The sequence below is a fragment of the Sciurus carolinensis genome, chromosome 16 (genome assembly GCF_902686445.1).
Source record: "Sciurus carolinensis chromosome 16, mSciCar1.2, whole genome shotgun sequence".
Taxonomy (NCBI): Eukaryota; Metazoa; Chordata; class Mammalia; order Rodentia; family Sciuridae; genus Sciurus; species Sciurus carolinensis.
This window is the reverse complement of record NC_062228.1, coordinates 63,499,206-63,525,604: the sequence shown is the minus strand read 5'-3', so window position 1 is coordinate 63,525,604 and position 26,399 is coordinate 63,499,206. Positions and strand designations below refer to the sequence as shown.

The following is a 26,399-nucleotide window of genomic DNA, read 5'->3' as shown; positions in this document are numbered from 1 at the left end:
TCGCCAATGTATAAAGATCAAAAACATCCCATTTTACCAAATACACGTGATCTGTCATTTGAAAATTAATGTAAACACCAAGTCTACTCTTTTCATACATAAAATGCACATGACTCCATGCCTTACAAATTTCCCATTTTGTCCTGCATAAGTATTTCCCTTTGTCTCACTAGGTGAGCAGTTGTTTCATTTAGAAAACATATTAATTAACATGTGTAAGAAGAAAACCTGGGAAACTGAATTTCTATCCTACTCACTGATGTACTAGTGTTTCATGTGTTGCAGTTAAGTGTGTGCTGGCAGAAGTTTAGTAAATGCTGTGGTAGAAGCTCTTTCCTGTTTTTTTTTTTTTTTTAATGTCCTAAAGGGATATCATTCTTTCTTGGCAATCTGATATGGGGATAATCTCATCTTGATTAAAGTCATCTTGATCCTGGTGCAGCTTTCTCTAAATTCATACTATAGTGAGTGCATCTGACTTTGACCATGATTTTTAAGATTTATTCATAACTGATATTAGTTGGTGGAATTATTACTTCTACATGAAGGGAAGCTAGCTAAATTTTATAAAATTACTTATGGGTGATGAAACACATAATGAGAAGTTGTGAAGTACCAATTAAATACATATCTAGAAAAGCAGAACTCAGTTAATTAGCCATGAAATGAGGGCAACGTGGGTTAAATGTATTGTTCGGAATCAGGACAGTAAGGATCAAGTCCCTTTATTACCAACCAAGTGAAATTGAAAAATTTTAGATAATATCTCTCCACTTAAATTGTCCTCATTTTGAGAACAATAGCAGTGGCCTTGCAGAGTTCTGAAGAATAAACAGGTTACAAATATCTACTCCTGTAATAGCTTTAATACATTTCTACATACTTTCTAATGTTGGAATCCTCTTAATAACAGAAACACCTTTAAGTAAATATTCCTACTGGGAGGTAGCAGTAAGTAGCAGCACTGGACTTCAGTTGACATTTTCAATGTAGCCCATGCCTCTTGTCCTCATGCAGGATCCTCTGCCTCTGAAGATAAATATCAGTCTGTGAGAACTGGCAGAATGGCCTCTGGGGATTTGATGATGGGTATGATCTTCTTAACCCTGACTGTGGGTGGAATCCTGGGGAATTTCTGTCTCCTTTCCTCCTACTTCTGCCTTGACTTCTCTGGGTGTAGGTTGAGATGCACAGATTTGATTATTAAGCACCTGGTTGCAGCCAACTTCCTATTCCTTCTTTTCAGGGGAGTCCCACAGTCCATGGCAGCTCTTGGCTTTAGACATTTCATCAGTGACCTTGGATGCAAACTTGTTTTCTATGTTCACAGGGTGGGTAGGGGTATGTCCTTCAGCAGCACGTGCCTCTTGAGTGTCTTCCAGGCCATCACCATCAGCCCCAGGGACTCCAGGTGGGCAGAGCTCAAAGTGAAAGCTCCCAGGTACACTGGCACCTGTGTATTCCTGTGCTGGATCCTCCACCTGCTGGTCAATATCATTGTTCCTATGTGTGTGACTCATAATGGTAATAACAATATCACAAAGAGAAGAGATTTTGGGTACTGTTCTGGTGGTAATGATGAAAGAACTGTTTATGTAATAAATGTAGCCTTGCTGTCCCTCCCTGATGTGCTGTGTCTGGGATCATGCCCTGGGCCAGTGACTCCATGGTTTTCATCCTGTACAGACACAAGCAGAGGTTCCAACACCTCCATGGCAACAGTCCCTCCCCCAGATCCTCTCCTGAGTCCAGACCTACTAAATCTGTCCTTCTTCTGGTGAGCACCTTTGTGTCTCTCTACACTCTCTCCTTTATCATGCACATTTGGTGGGCCATTTCTGGTAACCCCAGTCAGCTCTTGGTGCACCTCTCTGCCTTAACCAATGCCTGTTTTCCTGCTCTCAGCCCCTTTATTCTCATGAGCAGAGACACCAACGTGCCTAGGCTCTGCTGGAGTAGAATTTCCTCTAGTGCCCTCAGAAACATGTCACATGTATGCACCTGCACAATGCCCTTCTGCTAATTTATTCATCTCCTTAGGACCATAAATGCAATTATTATAAAGTGAGAGCATAAGGAATTATCAGGATACACACATATGTATCCTTATGAATGTGTTACACTATACATGGTCATGTGTGTTTCTGTGTCCATCTGTCAGATTATGTTTATTGTCATCAAGTTAGAATATTAGAAAATTGCATGTAACAACATGAAAAGTGATATTAATGACAACAAAAAAATTCTATACTCTTTTACATTTTATGTCATGTATATCAGTGTGGTTATGATGAATGTTTTACATTTCTTTAAGTTATCTGACTGTATATAGACAATTATTTGTTCTCAATAGAAGGCTTTTGTCTGTTCTGTTGAATAAATAATGGAAACATGTGGAACCAGATTCATCAACTATTTACTCTTCATGATACCTGTTGTATTTTCCTTTCCTATCTTAATATCTTCTATAATAATCCAAACAGAATCCTACCTTTCAATCTTTTTCCATGGAAGTTGTGTATTTAGTACATTTCCATTTTTTACCTAGACAAGACAGCTTATTTTAAAACAGTGGTCACAGTTTCAGGCAATTTAATATTTATGGACTATATAACAGTAGGCTACTTTCCTTCCTTCCACATCAAATAATTTCTGACTTAGATAAAATTATTTCAAGGTCCATGCACAGGTCATTGCCAGACAGCATGATGGAACTTAAAAACTGGACACAACTCTGTAGAGTCTTTCTTGAAGAAATCAGGACGTGATCTGCCCACATATTTCTCCTCATGATTCTCTGTGGTCACTCTTCTCAGGAGTGAGCAATATTCTGACATCTGTTGGCAGAGAACACTGTAACCTCCTTTTCACTGTATGCAACTCTTATACCCCAGGAAATATTTTTGGTGGCTTTAAAATTTATCGGTTGCCTTAAATTCATGTGTCTTTAAATGTAATTGTGGATCCTTTTACTGCACCGAATCCCAGTGTTTATGGCAGCTTCATTGATCTAACTGTCCACTGCAGATGCACACTTGAGTGTTCTCAGTTTACTACTAGGAAGTGTTCTAGAAGGCTAGAAAGCCTTTTGGTGACACATGGAAGAACCTGTTGCACATAGACGTAGTTCTGTACATGGTGTGGAGGTGTTGGATTCTCTTCTGTGTTAGGTGATATTGCCAAGTAGGTTTGTAAAAGGTTTGTATGAATGCCACTGGTTTCAATGTGCATTTCCCAAAGCCTGGACTGCAAAGAGCTGATGAAGCACTGTGGACCTTGCATGCTCCTTTCTCACTGTCTTGAGGACTACATTCCATTGCCAGTAGGAAGTGGGTATCACCATGTTTTCATGTTCATCTATCACAACAGGAACATTAGCAATATCACAGCTCACAAAATCACAGTGAGGAACTGGGGATATAACTGAGTTGGTAGAGTGCTTGCCTACCACACACAGGCCCTGGGTTCAATCTCCAGCACTACAAAAAGAAAGTCATGGTGAGGATTTGGCCCAAACAAAAGACTTCAAGGAGGATCAAATAGAGACCTGGCTCTGAGATCTAAGGGAAAAGAATGATATGGGTTAACCTTGGGGTCAGCATGTAGGTCAGTGGTACAACCTTGCTTGCCATGCCTAAAGCCCTAAGTTAAATCCCCAGTGCCATAAAAATAAGGGTATCCTTTATTGTAATACAAAGAAAAATGAAAACATTTCTTTGGAAACAGATGCATTGGAAAGCAACACCAAAAGCAAAATTTCTAAAGTTCTAAATATATAACATTTCAGGAGGAAATGTGGACAGGGATCCTGTCCTGGAATTTCTCACCCGAGAGGCTGCCATCTCTTCCCACTCCTGTTCTGGGTTTCCTTCTCAGGCAAGATTACCTTTCCCATCTTCTGCTTGAGAAGCTGCCTTTAAAGACATCAACAAAACCCTTCACCTATCTGCCACACCCTTGGGCACAAGGATCTCACAAACAGAAAAGACCTCACTCCTGTGTCCTTTGTCCCAGCAGAGGTTCAAGAACAATGAACTGTGTGGAGACCAAAATGGGAGTCCCTTCCTGCACGCAGGTTGTTCTCCCCTGCCTCCAAAACAAGAATTTTTGCTACAGTAATGGGAATATGGGCTGCCCTGTCCTTTCCTGCCCCTAATGCAACTAGGCAGAGCCTGTTACCTCCCTTTGGAATGGGTAGTAAACTCAACTCTATGAATGTAGTGAGAAACCCTCATGGTTGACCCTGGACTTATCTTACATTCAACATGAACAGTTAATTCAAACACCACTGGTACATCTCCCATGATAAGCAGACTCAATTCACAGTGGTGGACATGGTGAATATATTTCTACAACTGGGTGTGATGCTCTTTGGAACTCTGGACTGAGATGTTCATTGGAACTCTGGGCTGAGACCACTTTGGCAAGTTGCTTCTGGATCTTCCATGTGCTTGTCAATCATGTGGTGTCCACAGTCCTATCTAAGACGTTGTAATTCTGCTGGTTTGGAGTGAAACCCATGAATTGGCTCTTTTAAAAAAACTCCCTGTTGATGGTGATGTTCTTCCCTCTGTATTCACCACGACCAAACCTACACTAGAGAAAGTAGGTACTGCACAGGGTCCCTCACACCCAAATACATTGTATCAACACAAATACTACTTCTTTTTGTTCCCAGTGAAGAATGCTAATCAGCATTCTGAAAGACCACATTTTTTTTTAATGCTTTCTATTTTATGGAAGGTGGTGCAGGCACTTGTCTAAGAAAGTCTGCTTTTGGAAATAACCATGTTTACATTCATTAATGAAATTTTTAATAAACCTGTACTACATGATCAGAAGTATGTTATGTGCCATCTGATGGAACCTCAGTTCTGTTCTGAGTAAATCATCATAATATACAGGGAGATGCAATACTGTATTAGATACTGCCATACACCTTTATTTCTCTTCTGTTTCTTATAATTGTTTTAAGTAAGTTGCATAGAGTAAGAGGTAAATAACATGGATCTTAAGATACAGAAAGGAAGGTGGAAGAAGTAGGTCAAAGAAATTCTTTAAAATTTATCTTTAATGGACTGGGGCTGTGCCTCAGTTATAGAGTTTGTCTAGCATGTGTGAGGGACTGGGTTCTGTTCTTACAACCACATATAAATAAAATGATTAAATAAAAATTAAAAATTAAATCTGTATAGCACCTTTGGAAGTATGGTCATTTGAATAATATTAATTCTGCCTATCCAAGAGCATAGAAGTTCTTTCCATCTTCTAAGGTGTTCTTCAATATCTTTCTTTAATATTCTGTGTTTTTCATTGTAGAGATCTTTTTTTTTTAATGTAAACAAATGGGATACATGTTGTTTCTCTGTTTGTACATGGCGTAAAGGCATACCATTTGTGTAATCATAAATTTACATAAGGTAATGTTGTTTGATTCATTCTGTTATTTTTTCCCTTCCCCCTCACCCCTCCCACCTCTCTTTTCCCTCTATACACTCCTTCCTTCCTCCATTCTTGCCCCCTCCCTAACCCTAACTCTAACCCTAACTATAACCCCTCCCACCCCCCATTATGTGTCATCATCCACTTATTAGTGATATCATTCGTCCTTTGGTTTTTTGAGATTGGCTTATCTCACTTAGCATGATATTCTCCAGTTTCATCCATTTGCCTGCAAATGCCATAATTTTATCATTCTTTATGGCTGAGTAATATTCCATTGTATATATATACCACATTTTCTTTATCCATTCATCAATTGAAGGACATCTAGGTTGGTTCCACAATCTGGCTATTGTGAACTGAGCAGCTATGAACATTGATGTGGCTGTATCTCTGTAATATGCTGATTTTAAGTCCTTTGGGTATAGGCCAAGGAGTGGGATAGCTGGGTCAAATGGTAGTTCCATTCCAAGTTTTCTAAGGAATCTCCATACTGCTTTCCAGAGTGGCTGCACTAATTTGCAACCCCACCAGCAATGTATGAGTGTACCTTTCTCCCCACATCCTCGCCAACACCTGTTGTTGCTTGTATTCTTGATAATCGCCATTCTAATTGGGGTGAGATGGAATCTTAGGGTGGTTTTGATTCGCATTTCTCTTATTACTAGAGATGTTGAACATTTTTCCATATGTTTGTTGATTGCTTGTAGATCTTCTTCTGTGAAGTGTCTATTCATTTCCTTAGCCCATTTGTCGATTGGATTATTTGCATTCTTGGTGTAGAGTTTTTTTAGTTCTTTATAGATTCTGGAGATTAGCGCTCTATCTGAAGTAGGATTGGCAAAGATTTTCTCCCACTCGGTAGGCTCTTTCTTCGCATTGCTGATAGTTTCCTTTGCTGAGAGAAAGCTTTTTAGTTTGAATCTATCCCAGTTATTGATTCTTGCTTTTATTTCTTGTGCTATGGGAGTCCTGTTGAGGAAGTCTGGTCCTAAGCCGACATGTTGAAGCTCTGGACCTACTTTTTCTTCTATAAGATGCAAGGTCTCTGGTCTGATTCTGAGGTCCTTAATCCATTTTGAGTTTAGTTTCGTGCATGGTGAGAGATATGGGTTTAGTTTCATTCTGTTGCATATGGATTTCCAATTCTCCCAGCACCATTTGTTGAAGAGGCTATCTTTTCTCCATTGCATATTTTTGGCCCCTTTGTCTAGTATGAGAAAATTGTATTTATTTGGTTTTGTGTCCATGTCCTCTATTCTGTACCATTGATCTACCCATCTATTTTGGTACCAATACCATGCCATTTTTTTACTATTGCTTTGTAGTAGAGTTGAAGATCTGGTATTGCGATACCCCATGCTTCACTCTTTCTGCCTAGGATTGCTTTAGCTATTCTGGGTTTTTATTTTTCCAGATGAATTTCATAATTGCTTGCTCTATTTCTGTAAGGTACATCATTTGGATTTTAATTGGAATTGCATTGAATCTGTATAGCACTTTTGGTAGTATGGCCATTTTGACAATATTAATTCTTCCTATCCAAGAACATGGGAGATCTTTCCATCTTCTAAGGTTTTCTTTAGAAATTGGTCTATTTAAATTGTGTATGTCCTCCTCGATCAGTTTAGGCAATTCATATGTCTCTAGAAACCTGTTGATGTCTTCAAAATTTTCTATTTTGTTGGAGTATAGATTTTCAAAATAGCTTCTAATTATGTTTTGTATTTCAGTTGTGTCTGTTGTGATATTTCCTTGTTCATTCCGAATTTTAGTGATTTGGGTTTTCTCTCGTCTTCTCTTCGTTAGTGTGGCTAAAGGTTTATCAATTTTGTTTATTTTTTTGAAGAGCCAACTATTTATTTTGTCAATTTTTTGTATTGTTTCTTTTGTTTCAATTTCGTTGATTTCAGCTCTGAGTTTAACTATTTCCTGTGTTCTACTACTTTTGGTGTTTGTTCTTCTTTTTCTAGGGCTTTGAGCTGTAGTGTTAGGTTGTTTATTTGTTGAGTTTGACTTCTTTTATTAAGTGCGCTCCATGAAATAAATTTTCCTCTAAGTACTGCTTTCATAGTGTCCCAGAGATTTTGATATGATGTTTCTTTGTTCTCATTGACCTCTAAGAATTTTTTAATTTCCTTCCTAATATCTTCTGTTATCCATTCATCATATAATAGCGTATTGTTTAATCTCCAGGTGTTGGAGTAGTTTTCTGTATTTTACTCTTTCATTTATTTCTAATTTCAATCCATTATGATCTGATAGAATACAAGGTAGTATCTCTATCTTCTTGTATTTGCTGACATTAGCTTTGTGGCATAATATATGGTCTATTTTAGAGAAGGATCCATGTGCTGCTGAGAAGAAAGTGTATTCGTTCTTTGTAGGATGGTATATTCTATAAATGTCTGTTAAGTCTAAATTATTGATTGTGTTATTGAGTTCTATGGTTTCTTTGTTCAATTTTTGTTTGGAAGATCTGTCCAGTGGTGAGAGAGGCGTGTTGAAATCACCTAGTATTATTGTGTTATGGTCTATTTGGTTTCTGAAATTGAGAAGAATTTGTTTGTCATACATGGATGAGCCACTTTTTGGGGCATAGATGTTTATGATTGTTATATCTTGCTGATTTATGCTTCCCTTAAGCAGTATGAAATGTCCTTCTTTATCCCTTCTGACTAACTTTGGCTTGAAGTCCACATTATCTGAAATGAGGATGGATATTCCAGCTTTTTTGCTGAGTCCATGTGCATGGTATGTTTTTCCCCATCCTTTCACCTTTAGTCTATGGGTATCTCTTTCTATAAAGTGAGTCTCTTGCAGGCAACATATTGTTGGATCTTTCTTTTTAACCCAATCTGCCAGTCTATGTCTTTTGATTGATGAATTCAGGCCATTAACATTCAGGGTTATTATTGAGATATGATTTGTATTCCTGGTCATTTGGTTCATTTTTAAAATTTTATTTATTTATTTATTTTTTTGACACAACTTGGTTCCTCCTTTATTTGACAGTTCCTTTAGGATGATTCCTCCCTTTGCTGATTTGCTTCTTTGTTTTTTATCTCTTCCTCATGGAATATTTTGCTGAGAATGTTCTGTAATGCTGGCTTTCTTTTTGTAAATTCTTTTAGTTTTTGTTTATCATGGAATGATTTTATTTCATCGTCAAATTTGAAGGTAAATTTTGCTGGGTATAAGATTATTGGTTGGCATCCATTTTCTTTCAGAGCTTGAAAAATGTTGTTCCAGGCCCTTCTAGCTTTTAGAGTCTGGATTGAAAAATCTGCTGATATCCGTATTGGTTTCCCCCTGAATGTAATTTGGTTCTTTTCTCTCACAGCCTTTAAAATTCTGTCTTTATTTTGTATGTTAGGTATTTTCATTATAATGTGCCTTGGTGTGGGTCTGTTGTAATTTTGTGTATTTGGAGTCCTATAAGCCTCTTGAACTTGATTTTCCATTTCATTCTTCAGATTTGGGAAATATTCTGAAATTATTTCATTGAATAGATTGTTCATTCCTTTGGTTTGTTTCTCTAAGCCTTCCTCAATCCCAATAATTCTCAAATTTGGCCTTTTCATGATATCCCATAGTTCTTGGAGATTCTGTTCATGATTTCTTACCATCTTCTCTGTTTGTTCAACTTTGTTTTCGAGGTTAAATATTTTGTCTTCAATATCTGAAGTTCTGTCTTCCAGGTGTTCTATCCTATTGGTTATGCTTTCTATGGAGTTCTTAATTTGGTTTATTGTTTCCTTCATTTCAAGGATTTCTGTTTGGTTTTTTTCAATATCTCTAACTCTTTATTGAAATGATCTTTTGTTTCCTGTATTTTCTCTTTTAACTGTTGATTGGTGTGATCATTCAATGCCTGAATTTGCTCTTTCATCTCATCATTCAATGCCTGCATTTGCTCTTTCATCTCATCATTTGCTTCCCTGATCATTTTAATTATGTACATTCTGAACTCCCTTTCTGTCATTTCTTCTGCCATGCTGTCGTTGGATTTTATTGATGTAACATCTAGATTTGTTTGGGGCATTTTCTTCCCTTGTTTTCTCATATTGTTCAGAAATCAGTGGGTCATTAAGATATTGCAGATTTCCTCTATCGACTTATAATGTCCCTGAAGATTGCTAGTATATCCCCTCTTATCCTTCAGTAGCCTGAAGTCTTGGAGGAAGTTGATAATGCGGTGCTCCACAAGGAAGCTGCCTCTCTAGGGTTGGTGACCCTCAGGTGGGGTATATTCCCTGCTAGTGGGCAGAGGTGCCTCCACTTGTTGACCAATGGTCATCCAATGGGGAACTAGGCTGCGGGCTGAGGCAAGGCCTGTTTGTGCCTGTGTCTCTGGTTTTACCGTCCCTGTGTGAAAACCTCACCCGGCAGGGAAGACTCACCTGGTGGAGACGTCTCACTGGTCAGCTCCCCCCACTAGAGGTTCCCTTCAATCTACAACTACCACCTGGGCTGGGCTGCCTTCCTCTGCAATGTTCCCAGGGGCCCGGACCTACCTCCTGGGCCTGGGAGCCTCACCCTTCGCAGACGAGTCTCCTTAGGCTGCTTCTGCTCAGAGAATCTGCCCGCAGGCCTGGAACCTTCGCTCCGCCCCTAAGCGTGTCTCTGTGCGGCTCTTCCACCACGAAGCCGCCTAGGTCCTGGGACCCTGCTCTGCACCTAATCGCCTGGCTATGAGGCCCCTCCTCTGAGCCGCCACCTGGAGCCCTGTACAATAGCTCCGAGACCCAGAGACCCGCCACACTCCTCTTCCTCCGGACAGCTGCCCGGTGTTCCAATGCAGTCACTAGGAGTCCAAGCAACTTACTTCGCGTCTCCTCCTCCCGCCAACCGCCCATAGCCCTAGGCAGTCACTCAGAGTCCAAGTGACCCGCCCTGTTCCTCCTCCTCCTCGGGGTAGCCCCCCGGGTGCTCAGGAGCGGTCGCTTCGAGACCAAGCGACCCACCGCGCTCCTCCCCCAGGCAGGCCACCGGCGTTCAGGAGTGGTTGCTTTGAGTCCAAACAACTAACCACTCTCTTCCTCCTCTGGCAACCACCTGTAGCTCTGATGCAGTCACTCCTAGACCACGCGACCCGCCACATTCCTCCTCTTCCTCCGGGCAGTCCCCTGGTGTTCAGAAGCGATTGCTCTGAGTCTAAACAGCTCGCCACACAGCTCCTCCTCAGGCAGCTGCCTGGAGCCCCAGTGGTTGCTCCGAGTCCAAGCGCTGTGCTGAGCCGCCTCCTCTACGATGATCCCAGTTGTCCGTGTTTACCGCCCCAGTGGGGGGGAGGGGCGTCTCGCTGGGCAACTCTACTTCACAAAGTTCCCTGCGTTCCGGGGCTTCCGCCCCATCCGGGATGCCTCCCCAAGGGAGAGACTCACCCAGCGGGTTTGAGTTGGTCCCAAGTCTCTCACTGTCTCCTCTTTTGAATCCTGCGTCCTGGAGCAACATGAAATGCAGCCACCCTCTAGTCCGTCATCCTGAATCCTCCATTGTAGAGATCTTTAACCTCTTTGGTTAGATTGAATCCCAAGTATTTTATTTTATTTTTTTGAGGCTATTGCAAACGGAGTTGTTTTCCTCATTTCCCTTTCAGATGTTTCATCACTTATGAATAAAAATGCATTAGATTTATGTGTGTTGATTTTATATCCTGCTATTTTGCTGAATTCATTTATGATGTCTAGAAGTTTTCTGGAGGAGTTTTTTGGATCCTATAAATAGAGAATTATGTCATCAGCAAATATTGACAGCTTGAGTTCTTTTCCTATTTGTATTCCTTTAATTTCTTTGGTCTGTCTAACTGCTCTGGCTAGTATTTCAAGCACAATGTTGAATAAAAGTGGTGAAAGAAGGCATCCCTGTCTTGTTCCAGTTTTTAAAGGTAATGCTTTCAATTTTTCTCCATTAAGAATGATGTTGGCCATGGGCTTAGCATAATTAGCTTTTACTATGTTGAGGTATGTTCTTACTATCCCCCTTTTTCCTGTGTTTTGAGCACGAAGAGGTGTTGTATTTTGTGAAACACTTTTTCTGCATCTATTTAAAAATCATATGATTCTTAACATTAAGTCTATTGATGTGATGAATTACATTTATTGATTTCCAAATGTTAAACCAATCTTGCATCCCTGGGATAAACCACACTTGATCGTGGTGCACTATCTTCTTAATACATTTTTGTATGCAATTTGCCAGAATTTTGTTAAGGATTTTTGCATCCATATTCAAAGAGATATTGGTCTAAAGGTTTCTTTCCTTGATGTGTGTTTGTCTGGTTTTGGTATCAGAGTGATACTAGCTTCACAGAATGAATTCGGAAGGGTTTCCTCCTTTTTTATTTCATGAAATTCCTTGAGGAGTATTGGTGTAATTTCTTCTTTGAAGGTCTTGTTGAACTCAGCTGATAATTATCTGGTCCCAAACGTTTCTTGGTTCGTAGGCTTTTGATGACTTCTGCTATTTCATTGCTTGAAATTTATCTGTTTAAATTGTGTATGTCCTCCTAGTTCAATTTGGGAGGATCATATGTCTCTAGAAATTTGTGGATGTCTTTGAGATTTTCTATTTTGTTGGAGTGTAGATTTTTATAATAGCTTCTAATTTTATTATGTATTTCAGTAATGTCTGTCATGATATTTCCTTTTTCATTATGAATTTTAGTAATTTGAGTTTTTTCTTTCTTTTTGTTAATGTGGCTAAGGGTTTATTTATTTTGTTTACTTTTTCAAAGAACCAACTTTTTGCTTTGTCAGTTTTTTAATTGTTTCTTTTGTTTCAATTTCATTGATTTCAGCTGTGATTTTAATTTTTCCTGTCTTGTACTACTTTTGGGGTTGTTTTGCTCTTCCTTTTCTAGGGTTTTGAGATGTAACGTTAGGTCATTTAGTTGTTGACTTTTTATTCTTTTCTTGAATGCACTCAATGCAATGAATTTTCCTCTTAGTACTGTTTCCACAATGTCCCAGAGTTTTGATATATTTTATCATCATTCTCATTTACCTCTAAGAAATTTTTTATCTCTTCCCTGATGTTTTCTGTTATCCATGCTTCATTCAGTAGCATATTATTTAGTCTCCAGATGTTGAAGTAATTTCGGCTTTTTATTTTGTGATTGATTTCCAATTTCATTCCATTGTGATCTGATAGAACACAAGGCAGTATCTCTATTTTTTGCATTTAGTTAGGGCTGCTTTGTGGCATAACATATGGTCTATTTTTGATAAGGTTCCCTGTGCTGCTGAGAAGAAAGTGTATTTGCTCATTGATGGATAGAATATTCTATATATGTCTGTTAAGTCTAAGTTATTGATTGTGTTATTGAGTTGTTTGGTTTTCTTTGTTTAGTTTTTGTTTTGAAGATCTGTTCAATGGTGACAGCAGTGTGTTAAAGTCACCCAGAATTATTGTGTTGTGGTCTATTTGATTCCTGGAATTGGGAAGGATTTATTTGATGTGCATGGATGCACTGTTGTTTGGGGCATAAATATTTATGATTGTTATGTATTCCTGATTTATGGTTCCTGTAAGCAGTATGAAATGACCTTCTTTATCCCTTCTGACTAATTTTGACTTGAAGTCTACTTTATCTGACATAAGGATGGAAACCTCTGCTTTTTTACTGAGTTCGTGTGCATGGTAGGTTTTTTCCCATCCTTTTGCCTTTACTCTGTGGATGTCTTTTTCTATGAGATGAGTCTCTTGAAGGCAGCATATTGTTGGGTCTTTCTTTTTAATCCATTCTGCTAGTCTATGTCTTTTGATTGATGAGTTTAGGCCATTAACATTCAGGGTAATTATTGAGATGTCATTTGTATTTCCAGTCATTTGCGCTTTTTTTTTTGGGGGGGGCAGTGCTGGGGATTGAACCCATGGACTTCTGCTTACAAGGTAAGTACTCTACCGACTGAGCCATCTCCCCAGCCCCTCATTTGGGCTTATTTTTGGTTCTTAACTTGACTTGTTTTCTCCTTTGAATGGTTTTTTCTTTAAGGTAGTTCCTCCCTTTGCTGACTTATGTTACTTTTCATTTTCTCCTCATGGAATATTTTGTTGAGATTATTTTGTAGCACAGGCTTTCTAATTGTAAATTCTTTTAACTTTTGTCTTTCATGGAAGGATTTTATTTCATCTTCAAATATGAAGGTTAGTTTTGCTGGGTATAGGATTCTTGGTTGGCAACCATGTTTTATTAGAGCTTGAAATATGTTGTTCCTGGCCCTTCTAGCTTTTAGGGTCTGGGCTGAGAAATATGATGATATTTGTATTGGTTTTCCCCATCTGTTATCTGATGCTTTTCTCTTGCAGTCTTCAAAATCCTATCTTTATTTTGTATGTTAGGCATTTTCATTATAATGTACCTTGGTGTGGACTTGTTGTGATTTTGTGCATTTGGTGTTCTGTAAGCCTCTTGTATTTGATTTTCCATTTCATTGTTCAGTTTGGGAAATTTTCTGATAATATTTCATTGAATAGGTTGTTCATTCCTTTGGTTTGTATCTCTGTGCCTTCCTCAATCCTGATAATTCTTATATTTGGTCTTTTCATGATGTCCCATAGTTCTCTGAGGTTCTGTTCATGATTTATTACCATCTTCTCTGTTTGGGCAACTTTATTTTCAAGATTAAATATTTTGTTTTCATTGTTGGAGATTCTGTCTTCCAAGTGATCTAGTCTGTTGGTGATGCTTTCATCGAGTTTTTTTATTTGGTCTATTGTTTCCTTCATCTCAGAATTTTTATTTTATTTTGAGAATCTTTGTTGAAATGATCTTTTGCTTCTTGCAGTTGCTCTTTCATCTGCTTATTAGTGTGATCATTGCCTGCATTTGCTCTCTTATCTCATCCTTTGCTCCATGAATCATTTTAATTATGTATATTCTGAACTCCTTTTATGACTTTTCTTCCCACCATACTGTCACTGAATTCTGTTAATATATAATCTAGTTTTGTTTGGATCATTTTCTTCCCTTGTTTTTTCATGTTGTTAATGTATCTTCCCTTCTAGCAGTGTAGATCTGGGGTATTGCAGTCTCTCCCTATAGGCTTATAGTGACCCTATAGGTTTCCAAAATCTTTTCTTTAAGGGGAAGATCAATATTAGCAGTGCCAATATAGACAATATGCAACTCTAAACCAAAGAGCCCCTATGAGTACATAATAATACTGTCATAATAAACAGAATGAGTTTAATTATTATCTACAGTATAACAAATAGATTTGCAATAAGCTCTGCAGTTTCTGAAGGAGGAAGAAGAGGATGGGAACGGGTGTAGGATGTAGCTCTTAATGGAAAAAGAAAAGAATATACAGAAGTTCTAGATCCTAGAAATAGTGATAGTGTAATCAAAAGAAGCTGGTTGTTAGCATGCAAAAAGTTAGAAAGAGACTCTGAGCGAACGGGTGAACAAAAGGAAAAGAGAACAAGAAAAGTAAAGAAATAAACACATAAATTTTTAATAAGGAGATAAAAAATAAAATCTACAGTATAACAGTCATATAGTGTTCAAACCTCCCAGTCTTTTATCGCCTGATGTATGAGAGGTACCTGACAATGAGCTTCCAGTCTCCCGCAGATGCCTCAGGATGGCATTTGCCGCACTTAAAGATGGGAGATACAGCTTCCAGTATTATCCAAGATGGTCATTCTGGCTTCCAAATGTGTTGGCAAATGGGGAGGTGCAGCTCGGGGTGTGGGGTGGTTGGCTGGATGTCCTGGAGGTGAGGTGCAGTTGATCAGGCAGGGGTCCTGGAGGCAGGGTGCAGTCAGTTGGTCTGAGGCCTCTGGAGGCAGGGAGTGATCAGTTGGGTTGAGGGGTTCTGGATATGGAGCTCAGTCAGTCTGGTCAGGAGACCTACAGGTAACCTGCAGCAGCCACAGGTAAACAAACCTGCAGGTACTGTGACAGTGAACTTCCAGGCAACAGCAGGCAGCTAGTGCTACACTGGCGGTCTGCAGTAGGTCTGCTGGCTGCTGTAAGATGATCTTCAGGTGAACCTTGTGTGGTGAGTGATGGGTAGGTGAAAAGTAAGAGGCAGGCAAATGGCGGATGGTAGGTGCCAGACAGTGAGCAATCAGCGCTCAAAATTAGTCATAGATATGCTGGCAGACTGCAGGTGATCACAGTAGACAAATGGGGTAAATAGCAGAGGATTGATAAACAGCAAAGGATTGATAAACAGCAAAAACTGCCTCACCAAGAAACAGATATCCTCTGCTTGAAAACTAAGATACCCCAATATAATTCTTAATGGAGAAAAATTGAAAGCATCCCCTCTAAAATCTGGAACAAGACAAGGAGACCCTCTTTCACCACTTTTATTCAACATTGTCCTAGAAACTCTAGGCAGAGCTATTAGAAGAAAGAAATTAAAGGTATTCAATTAGGTAAGGAAAAACTCAAACTATCACTATTTGTTTGTGATATGATTCTATATTTGCAAGATGCAAAAAATTCCACAAAAAATCTTCTAGAACTAATAAATCAATTCAGCAAAGTATATATAAATCCATACCCACAATTCAAACTTATTCCTATACATCAGTAATGAATCCAATGAAAGAGAAATAAAGAACACTACCCCATTTACAATCTTCTCAAAAAAAAAAACTTGGGAATCAATCTAACAAAAGAGCTGAAAGACCTCTACAACAAAAACTATAGAACACTAAAAAAAGACATTGAAGACCTTAGAATATGGGAAGATCTCTCATGCTCCTCAAGAGGCAGAATTAATATTGTCAAAATGGCCATACTACCGAAAGCATTACCCAGATTCAATGCAATTCCTATTAAAATTGCAATGACATTCTTCATAGAACTAGAAAAAGCAATCATAAAATTTTTTTGGAAAATTAAGAGAGACAGAATACCCAAGGCAATCCTTAGCAAGAAAAGTGAAGCAGAAGGCATCACAATACCAGACCTCAAACTATACTACAGCGCTATAGTAATAAAATCCCATGGTATTGACACCAAAACAAACATGCAGACCAATGATACAGAATAAAAGGCATGGAGACAAACCTACATAAATACAGGTATCTCTTAGAAGCCCACATAAATATGGGTATCTCGTACTAGACAAAGGTGCCAAAAACATTCAGCAGAGAAAAGATAACTTATTCAAAAATTAGTGCTGGGAAAATGGAAAGTCACATGTGATAAAATAAAATTAAACTCTTATCTCTCACCCTGCACAAAACTCAACTCAATATAGGTCAAAGACTTAGGCAGTAGAACAGAGACCCTGCACCTCCTAAAAGAAAAAGTAGGTCCAAATCTTCACCATGTCAGCCTAGAATGTGACTTCCTTAACAAGACCCCCAAAGTGGAAGAAATAAAATCAAGAATCGATAAATGGGATGAGCTCAAACTAAGAAGCTTCTTCTCAGCAAAAGAAACATCAATAATGTGAACAGAGAGCCAACAGAATGGGAGAAAATCTTTACCACATGCACCTCAGATAAAGTATTAATCTCCAGGATATAAAGAGAACTCAAAAAGCTTAACACCAAAAAACACAAATAACCCAATCAATAAATGGGCTCAGGAACTGAACAGACACCTCACAAAAGATATACAATTGATCAACAAATATGTGAAAAAATATTCAGCATCTCTAGCAATTAGAGAAATGCAAATCAAAATTACCCTACGACTTCATCTCACTCCAATCAGAGAGGCAATTACCAAGAATACAAGAAACAATAAATGATGGTGAGGATGTGGAGAAAAAGGTAGACTCATACACTGATGGTGGGAATGCAAATTGGTGCAACCATTAAGGAAAGCAATATGGAGATTCTTCAGAAAACTGGGAATGGAGCCACCATTTGACCCAGTTATCCCACTCATTCATTTGTACCCAAAATAGTTAAAATCAGCATACTATAGTGACACAGTCACATCAATGTTTATAGCAGCTCAATTCACAATACCTAAACTATGGACTCAACCTAAGTGTCCTTCAACAGATGAATGGATAAAGAAAATGGGATATACATATGTAAATATACGCACACACACACACGATGGAACATTACTTAGCTTTAAAGAAGAATGAAATTCTAGAATTTTCCAGCAAATGAATGGAGTTAGAGAATATCTTGCTAAGTGAAATAAACCAAACCCAGAAAACCAAAGGCTGAATGTTTTCTCTGAAATGTAAAAGCTAATTCACAATAAAGTGTGTGGCGGAACTAGGTACAAATAGAGTTACTTTATATTAGGTAGAGGGGTGTGAAGGGAGGGGAAGGCATACGAGGGAAGGAATGACAGTAGAGTGAAACAGACATTATTATTTCAAGTACATGTATGACTGTATGACTGATGTGATCCTGCAATATGTGTAATCAGAAAAATGAGAGATTATACTCTATTTATATATGATCTATCAAAATGTATAAATGCATTGTATTGTCATGTACAACTAATTAGGACAAATAAAATTAAAAAATTAAAAAAGAATTGATAAGTCAGTCAAGTGACCAAAAAAGCATAATCCACAAAGCCAGAATGTGGACCTTCTCCAGGATAAAGTAGTGAGATTGAAAAATATTGGGGAAAAATTTTAGAAGTTACTGATGAGACATAACAAGAGAATGTAATGAGTGGATCTTATTTCATTCTGAATTCCAACAAAGCTACTCTTAAAAGATATATTTTAGGTAATTAGGGAGATTGAAATGTTGACTGGATATTAAATGACTTTAAGGAATGATAGTTAATTACTTAAGTGGTACAATGTTAAGTGTTACACTCTTTTCAATTATAGATACATATTAAGTAAAATAACATGAATTTTGTTTAAAATACTTTAAAAAAGGGGATGATAATTGAAATCATATGAGAAAAAAATGGAAATTATTGAGTGCTGAGTGGTACATGGTAATCCTTAAACAACATTCTTAAAAAAAAAAAAAGCAAATCTTCCTTGACCCAACATTATCATGCACTTTTCTGGACAATATGCAAGCTCTTAAAATTCGTTCACTCTGTTTTCTCCTCCAATTTCACTCAGTAAATGTGGCCAAAATATCCATGCTACTTACTGAATGCTTTTCTGTTTTAAAATTTCCTCCATTGAAAATTTCAGTCCATCACTTTTTAATTTAACCTCACACAAATTCTCAGAACATGGACAAAATTTAGTTAAGTTCCTTGCCTCAATAGAACAAAAGGGGCTTCTATTCCAATTCCCAGTAGGACCCTCATTTCCCTCTGAAACTTTGTGAGCACAGTTCACATTCTTATCCAAATTCTGGTGTTCTGAACTCCCACCAGAATCATCCATTCAGTTGCACTTACAGTATTCTAAAGCCTTTCCAATTTGCATTTCTAATCTTTTCAACATTCTTCCAGGAAAGCAGCTACAAAGGGTTCTGAACCACATGGGTAGGTTAGTCAGGGGAATCACCCCGCTTCTCTGTACCAATTTCTCTTTTAGTCAGTGTTCGCATTGCCTGAGCAAAACACACAAGAACAACTGAGAGGAGGGAAAGTTTATTGGAGGCTCATGGTTTCAGAAGTCTCAGTGTTTAGATGGCTTAGTCCATTAGGCTGGGTCCAAGATGAAGCAGCACATAATGGTAGAATGGACAAGCAGCAGTAATCTGCTTATTCCATGGTATGGCCAGGAAGCAGACAGAGGGAGAAAAAACCATGTGGATGATGGCCATCCAGGGGATGCCTCCAGTGTCCCATCTCCAATAGCCTTGTACAACCTGTGTAAAGTTACCAGTGAGTCCTTCCATTTCATTTAGGATGGATTGTTTAGATTATTGCTTGCACAATCAAATCATTTTTGCCCCTGGATATGCCTGCATTTTTAGGAGCATTGGGGGGAATCTTTATATCAAATGACAACCTTGGGTAAATTTAGCATACCACTCTCAACAATTTTTAGAAATAAAAATAACCCATGAACTGATTTTAATGAATCATTAGATATTACAAGAAGAGACTGCATTGTAGTAGCAAAAATATCAAATATAATTTAAAATAAATAAAAATAATCCAAGGAAAATTATCAATCCTTTTATACATAGAAAATATCGATTTTAAAAAGGAAAAACCCAATCATAACCTTGGTTACCTTATTAATTTGCTGATGCAGCCATAACACAACACTGGGTGCTTCAACAGCTTGTGTTTACTTAAGAATTCTGATGTCTGGAAAGACCACATCAAAATTCTGGGCCCACTTCTTTTTTTATTATTATTAGGACCATATATTATATATAGTATTTGGTTTAATCCTAACAAACACACTCACACTTGAAAATCATTTTTTATCCTCCCTTTTCCTTCCTGCCCTCTTTCCCCTTTCTCATTTTTCTACTCTACTAGACTTCCTTTTGCTCATCTATTAATTTGTATTTGATTTTTTTTGCCATCTTATCCTTCCCTCCCCTTCATTTTATTCTAGTTTCTGCCTATGAGTTTCTGAGTTTGGCTAATTTTACTTAGTATGATGCTACGTAGCCCCTGGCTTCTTGAGAGTGCTTACAAACTGTTGCACATGGTGGTCTTCTTGTGTCCTTATGTGTCAAGAAGGACAGCAACATCTTCAGGTTTTCTTCTGTAAAGAGCCCTAATCCTACCTCAAAAGTCCCAACATATGATCACATTAAACTAAAGTTACCTTCTGTGTGCTTAATCCAAAATACCCTTATTTACTGGGGCCAAAAACATGCACTAAATAGGAAGATATGCACTACCCATCTAGGTAATTTTTTTGTAGAAAGAAGTTTTTTTTTTAACATGTGAAATTGATGTAAACAGTGTACCTATTTAAGGGCTACAGAGTATTTTGGTACATGTGTACAATATGTGTTAAAGAGGGGAACAAACATATCAAATCAACCTCAACCATTTTTGTGTTGTAAACACTCAGTATCCCCTCTACTTGCTGTTTTCAAATACACAATTGTTGTCAACTAATCACCCTACTGTGTTGTAGAACACAAAAATTTATTACTGCTACAAAACAGCACAATTGCACCTGCTACCCATGCTCGCCCCATCCCTCTTCCCATTCTACCTTGCCTCTTGTAACCACCATCCTGCTCTGATTTTTAAACTTTGTAGCTCAAAACATAAGTGAGGACACACAGTATTCCTCTTTATGTGTATACTTTTCACTTACAATATTCTCCAGGCTCATTCATGTTGATATAACAGCAGGTATATGAGCACAGATCCTTCAACCATTCAACCATCTATGAACACCATAATATTCCCTGCTCTTCTTCATGTGCCCCGCTACCTGTGATCATGATTGAATGTTTTAAACAGGGTCCCAAGACAATCCCAACTCTCTTTGGAGATGCTAGCTAGCAGACAGGAACTTAACTTGCTAATTGCAACAGGGAAAAATTTTCCAGAGTTGTTCTCATCTTCCCCAGATGAACCATCATTTCAGTGACAGGTGAAATTGCAGCTCTGCAGGGAGATGAGGTCACAGAATGACAAAGTCATATCTCATGGTCTGGCTGCCTCCACCCACACAGCACTGCCTGTCAGGACCACTAGACTGCACTCACCAGTCAGCAGGATGGAGAAAGGTGAGGAGTTTATGTTTGTGTCTGATAGGTAGAATCTGTAGGGGAAGAAGGCATTTCAGGTAGAGGGGATTTTATGGGTTTGATTGTGGTACAATGACAAAGCCATGCAGGAGGAGGAGTGATTCCTGAGGCATGAAATAAACTAGTGGAGAACTGAGGATAGCAGACCCCTCCCCAATACCTAAAGACCCTAATGGAATTTAGTATAGTCATTAAAATAAAGGTTTTTTGTAATCCATGTGACATTGAAAACTGAGTGTGATTGTGATTATGCTTGGAGTCTGTACATCTGAATTATTCTGCTGTGGAGCTTGCTTAATATCAATCATAGACTCAAGTTTTAGAATAATTAGGTAGCTTAATTCTTGTCATAAAGTAAAGGATAAGCCTGCAAGAAGTATATAATCAGGTACTGATTCAGTGTATCTGATTATCAGTGGCTGGAATGGAAATGTTCCCTCACACTCTGCTGTCAGAGGTGCTGAATGGGACAGTGACTCATCTGTACTGGGGACATGAGTGGCTGTGGGTGATAGTGAGATGGTTTCCATCCTGTGCTTCAGGATGAAGTGTGGAAGGAACAGTTGAATTCATGGTAATCAGTGTCAGATAGCAGTTGTCATATTTCCTTGACTCTTAGGATGATGTTGTTCTGCACAATAAAATTCTAATATTCTATTTTCATTGACTCCATCCTGACAAGTTCACAGACTGACTGAGCTGACTGACTCTTTAAAAGTGTGCCTTTACATATGTATATTTATATAAATATGTAAAATTGTACACTATCAATGTACAAAATCTTTAGTGAATTAACACAAATATCATTAAAAATGTAATACCAACCCCCTTATCTGCCATTTCAGTGTATCAAATGCACAGAATTCCATGTCACACTATTTAAATTTTTGTAAATATATATAGAAATAATCTTTACACATCTTATCCCTTTGTGTTGTTTTATGTACCTTATGTTACATGATGAGCATATGAAGTAATACTAGTCAATGATAGCTTCTACACTCCTCTACTCTAATATGTACTAGGGTTGCATTACTGATAGTATTGGGATGCCATCAGATTGTGGTAGGGATCCTTAGCTTTTCTCCTGGTCTAAAACAAGTCATTCTGTGGCTCTCTTCAGGTGGGGCTGATCGTGTATTCATGATATCCAACTTGATCATGGGGTAGGTTCTTGTAATCCAATACTGCAACCAGCGCATCTACATTTATCAAGATATTTGAAGGTTTACTTATCATTGATACTTACTTACGGAATACTTCTTTACATATCAGTAGAAATGCACAGAAAGTTAAATTAGATATTCCTGATATACAACAGAATGACAAAGTGTAAAAGAAAAATGAAACATATTTGGGGTAGTGGAAGAAATCAACTAACTAGCTGTGATGGTGAAACATGGTTGTTAATGCACCTTTTAATTATTTCTATTTTCCTAGTCTGGTAACATTTTTTAATAAAATAGCACTGTAGGTAAAATTGGGAGGTTTTACTAGTTTTAGTCAACAAATCCTCAAATATTGGTTCCTTCATGTGAGACTATTTATGGCAGAATGGACTTTGTTACAAGTAACTAGTATAAAGACCACAACTATGTCCAATGCACTCTTTTAATCAGGTTGGACTTTATCAATTCTCATACTGTTGATCCAGGGAGGAAATAAATCATTTATCACTCAGTTTAAATCTTCTTCATGTTTTAGTAGCAGTATGAAAGGAATTATAAAGAATGAAAGTTTGTCTTCTCTTTACATCAGTGATAAATACATAATAATACACTTGAAATGGTTGTCATCCTAAAGTTGGAACCTTTTAAAAAGCATGTGTCATTTTATTTCTACACATAAAATTTTTACTTAGAAAATTAAAACAGTTTAAGTCCAATAATTGGAAAATCTTTAATATGTTTAACTGAAGAATAATAAGTGGACATATTGACTGTTATTTGACATTTTCAATGTAGCCCATTCCTCTTATCCTCATGCAGAATCCTCTGCCTCTGAAGATAAATATCAGTCTGTGAGAACTGGCAGAATGGCCTCTGGGGATTTGATGATGGGTATGATCTTCTTAACCCTGACTGTGGGTGGAATCCTGGGGAATTTCTGTCTCCTTTCCTCCTACCTCTGCCTTGACTTCTCTGGATGTAGGTTGAGATGCACAGATTTGATTATTAAGCACCTGATTGCAGCCAACTCCCTATTCCTTCTTTTCAGAGGAGTCCCACAGTCCATGGCAGCTCTTGGCTTTAGACATTTCATCAGTGACCTTGGATGCAAACTTGTTTTCTATGTTCACAGGGTGGGCAGGGGTATGTCCTTCAGTAGCACTTGCCTCTTGAGTGTCTTCCAGGCCATCACCATCAGCCCCAGGGACTCCAGGTGGGCAGAGCTCAAAGTGAAGGCTCCCAGGTACACTGGTACTTCCCTATTTCTGTGCTGGATCCTCCACTTGCTGGTCAATATCATTGTTCCAATGCATGTGACTGCAAATAGGGGTAATATTAATATGACAAGTAGGAAAGAATTTGGGTACTGTTTTGCTAGTGATTATGAAAAAAGTGTACATACAGTAAATGCAGCCTTGCTGTCCCTCCCTGATGTGCTATGTTTGGGGATCATGCCCTGGGCCAGTGGCTCCATGGTTATCAATCTATACAGGCAGAAGCAGCGGTTCCAACACCTCTGTGGCAACAGTCCCTCCCCTAGATCCTCCCCTGAGTCCAGAGCAACCACAACCATCCTTCTTTTGGTGAACACCTTTGTGTCACTGTACACTCTCTCCTGCAGCTTCCAGGTTTGCTTGGGTGTTTCTGGAAATCCCAGTCAGTGGGTGGTGCACTTCTCTGCCTTAACCAACATAGCTTTCTCTGCTCTCAGTCCCTTTGTTCTCATAAGAGGAGACTCCAAAGTATCCCGGCTCTACTTCACCTGGATAAGGGGTGGAGGATTCCCTTTTATCTGCATAACTGTGTGAACTATATGCACCTATACGATGTTCTGCTCTTTACTCATCTACCTTGATCCACAAGTGCAATTAGGACATAGTCAAAACACAAGGAAGTGTCAGAATGCAGACCGTATTAGTATAAAGGAGCCATTATATATCTTTGTGTGTGATGTTTAGTTATATCATTCTGATAGTCTAGTAAGAAATAATATTGGAAACTTCTACATTAAGAAATAATAATAGGAGCTGGGGAGATAGCTCAGTTGGTAGAGTGCTTGCCTGGTATGCACAAGGCCCTGGGTTCAATCCCCAGCACTGCAAAAAAAAAAAAAAAAAAAAAAAAAGAAAAAGAAAAAAAAAAGAATGGCAAAAGAACTAATAATAAATGGATACTCATCTTTGCAAGCTAGTCTCATGGGGCATTAATTTAAAGAAAGCACAAAGCCACTGAATTGGACAGTGGGGAATGGGAGGATGGAAGTGGGGTGGGAATGGGAAAGATAGTAGAATGAATCAGACCTAACTTTCCTATGTTTATATTTGAATACATGACCAGTGTAACTCCTTATAACGTACAATGAATAGAATGGGAAGTTAAACTCCTTGTTTGTATATGTCAAAATATATTCTACTGTCATGTGTAGCTAAAATGTACAAATAAAAATATTAGAAATATTTTATACTTGAATATTTTATGCAACATATCCAGTAAAATACATAGGTTGGATATTTTGCTTGTGGTAGACTTTAAAGTACTGAACTTAAATGTTTATAGAACTCATCAAATTTTTTATTTCTTTCTGAGACCATTTCAATACAACACACTTTTCTAGACATTTATCTGTTTTATCTAAATTTTCATATATATTAGAATAAAGGTTTACATAATGTTCTAAAAAAAAACCCCTAAAAAGTACTGAAAAAGTTTACAACAACAACAACAAGAACACCAAGAAATAATCCAAATGATAAAAGGGAGAAAGAACAACACAGACATTTCTCCAAAGGGAAAATTCAAATTGCCAAAAAGTATATGAAAAATTGTTTAAAATTCCTATCAATCAGGGAAACTCAAATAAAAACTACACTGAGGTTTCATCCACTCTACTGAGAATGACACTCATCAAGAAAAGAAATACTAATTAACGCTGGTGAAAATGGAGCCAGAGGAGAGGTACATTTGTCTTTTATTGGTAGGACTGCACAACTCTTTTGATAAGCATATGGAGATATTAAAAGAACTAGTAATGGAAACACTATATATCCCAGCATCCCATGCTTGTTACTGATCCAAAGAAGACAAATCAGTCTAGTACAGTGATTCAGAAACATTAATATTTATTGTAGTATAATTCACAAGAGCTAATTTGTGGAAAAAACCCAGGTGCCCCTACAGAGATGAATGGATTAAGAATATGTGGTATATTCTGATAAGTGGATGATGATACAGAATAGGGTGTGGGAGGGGGGAAGAATGGAGGAAAGATCAATTATATAGAGGAAAGTGAGGGGTGGGGAGAGGGTGGGAGTAAAGAAATATTATAGAATGAGACAAACATCATACTCGATGTACATGTAGGATTACACAAATGGTGTGACTCTACTTCGTGTGTAACCAGAGAAATGATAGTTGTACCCCATTTGTGTACAATAATTCAGAATAAAAAAATCATATGTGGTATATATGCCCAATGGAGTTTTACACAGCCATTAAGAAAAATAAAGTTATGTCATTTGTTGGAAAATGGATAAAACTGGAGAACATCATGTTAAGTGAAATAAGTCAGAATCTGAAAGTCAAGAGTTGAATGTTTTCTCTCATATGTGACAACTAGTGCAAAAGAAAAAAGGGGGACAGGCAGATCCTAGGAAAACATATGGGAGGTGATTGGATTAAAGAAGGAAAATAACAGGGAGGAAGGAGGACTGGGAGCAGTGAGGGAATGGGGAATGAAATTGACCATATTTTGCTTTGTACATATATGCGAATACCACAGTGAATTCCACCTTTGTGTTTATAGCACCAATTAAAAATAAGTAAATATGGGGATATAGCTCAGTTGGTAGAGTGCTTGCCTCGCAAGCACAAGGCCCTGGGTTCAATCCCCAGTACCCCCCCCAAAAAAAAAAAAAAAAAAAGTAAATATCACAAAGACCAGTAAGGAGTGAAATGGGACAAATTATATTCCATGCATGGATGTTTGGGTCAAAATGAACCCATTATGGTGTATAAGTATAATGCATTAATAAAACATAATAAAAGAATGTAAAAAATACTAGTTACAGTGTCGTGTCCCTCACCCGCAAGAAAGCACGACACAGGAATCTTCCTTCAGCAGTTTAATCAGGACCTTAATATTATAAAACCATGGTTTTTCTTCTTCTACCTCTTGAGCTGAATTCATACACTTTA

General features: G+C 38.0%; 1 protein-coding gene, 1 non-coding gene and 1 pseudogene across 2 annotated transcripts; all 3 read left to right on the top strand.

The window, feature by feature from the left end:
- Positions 1 to 1,064: 1,064 nt before the first annotated feature.
- Positions 1,065 to 2,023, top strand: LOC124966214 (vomeronasal type-1 receptor 4-like; annotated as a pseudogene).
- A 21,048-nt stretch (positions 2,024 to 23,071) lies between these two features.
- Positions 23,072 to 24,013, top strand: LOC124966213 (vomeronasal type-1 receptor 4-like). Its single transcript, XM_047527255.1, has one exon. It carries the CDS (start codon positions 23,072 to 23,074, stop codon positions 24,011 to 24,013), a length of 942 nt encoding a protein of 313 aa, XP_047383211.1.
- Positions 24,014 to 26,031: 2,018 nt separating this feature from the next.
- Trnaa-cgc (transfer RNA alanine (anticodon CGC)) lies at positions 26,032 to 26,104 on the top strand. Its single transcript has one exon. It is a non-coding gene; the product is annotated as a tRNA-Ala (tRNA).
- Positions 26,105 to 26,399: the final 295 nt, after the last annotated feature.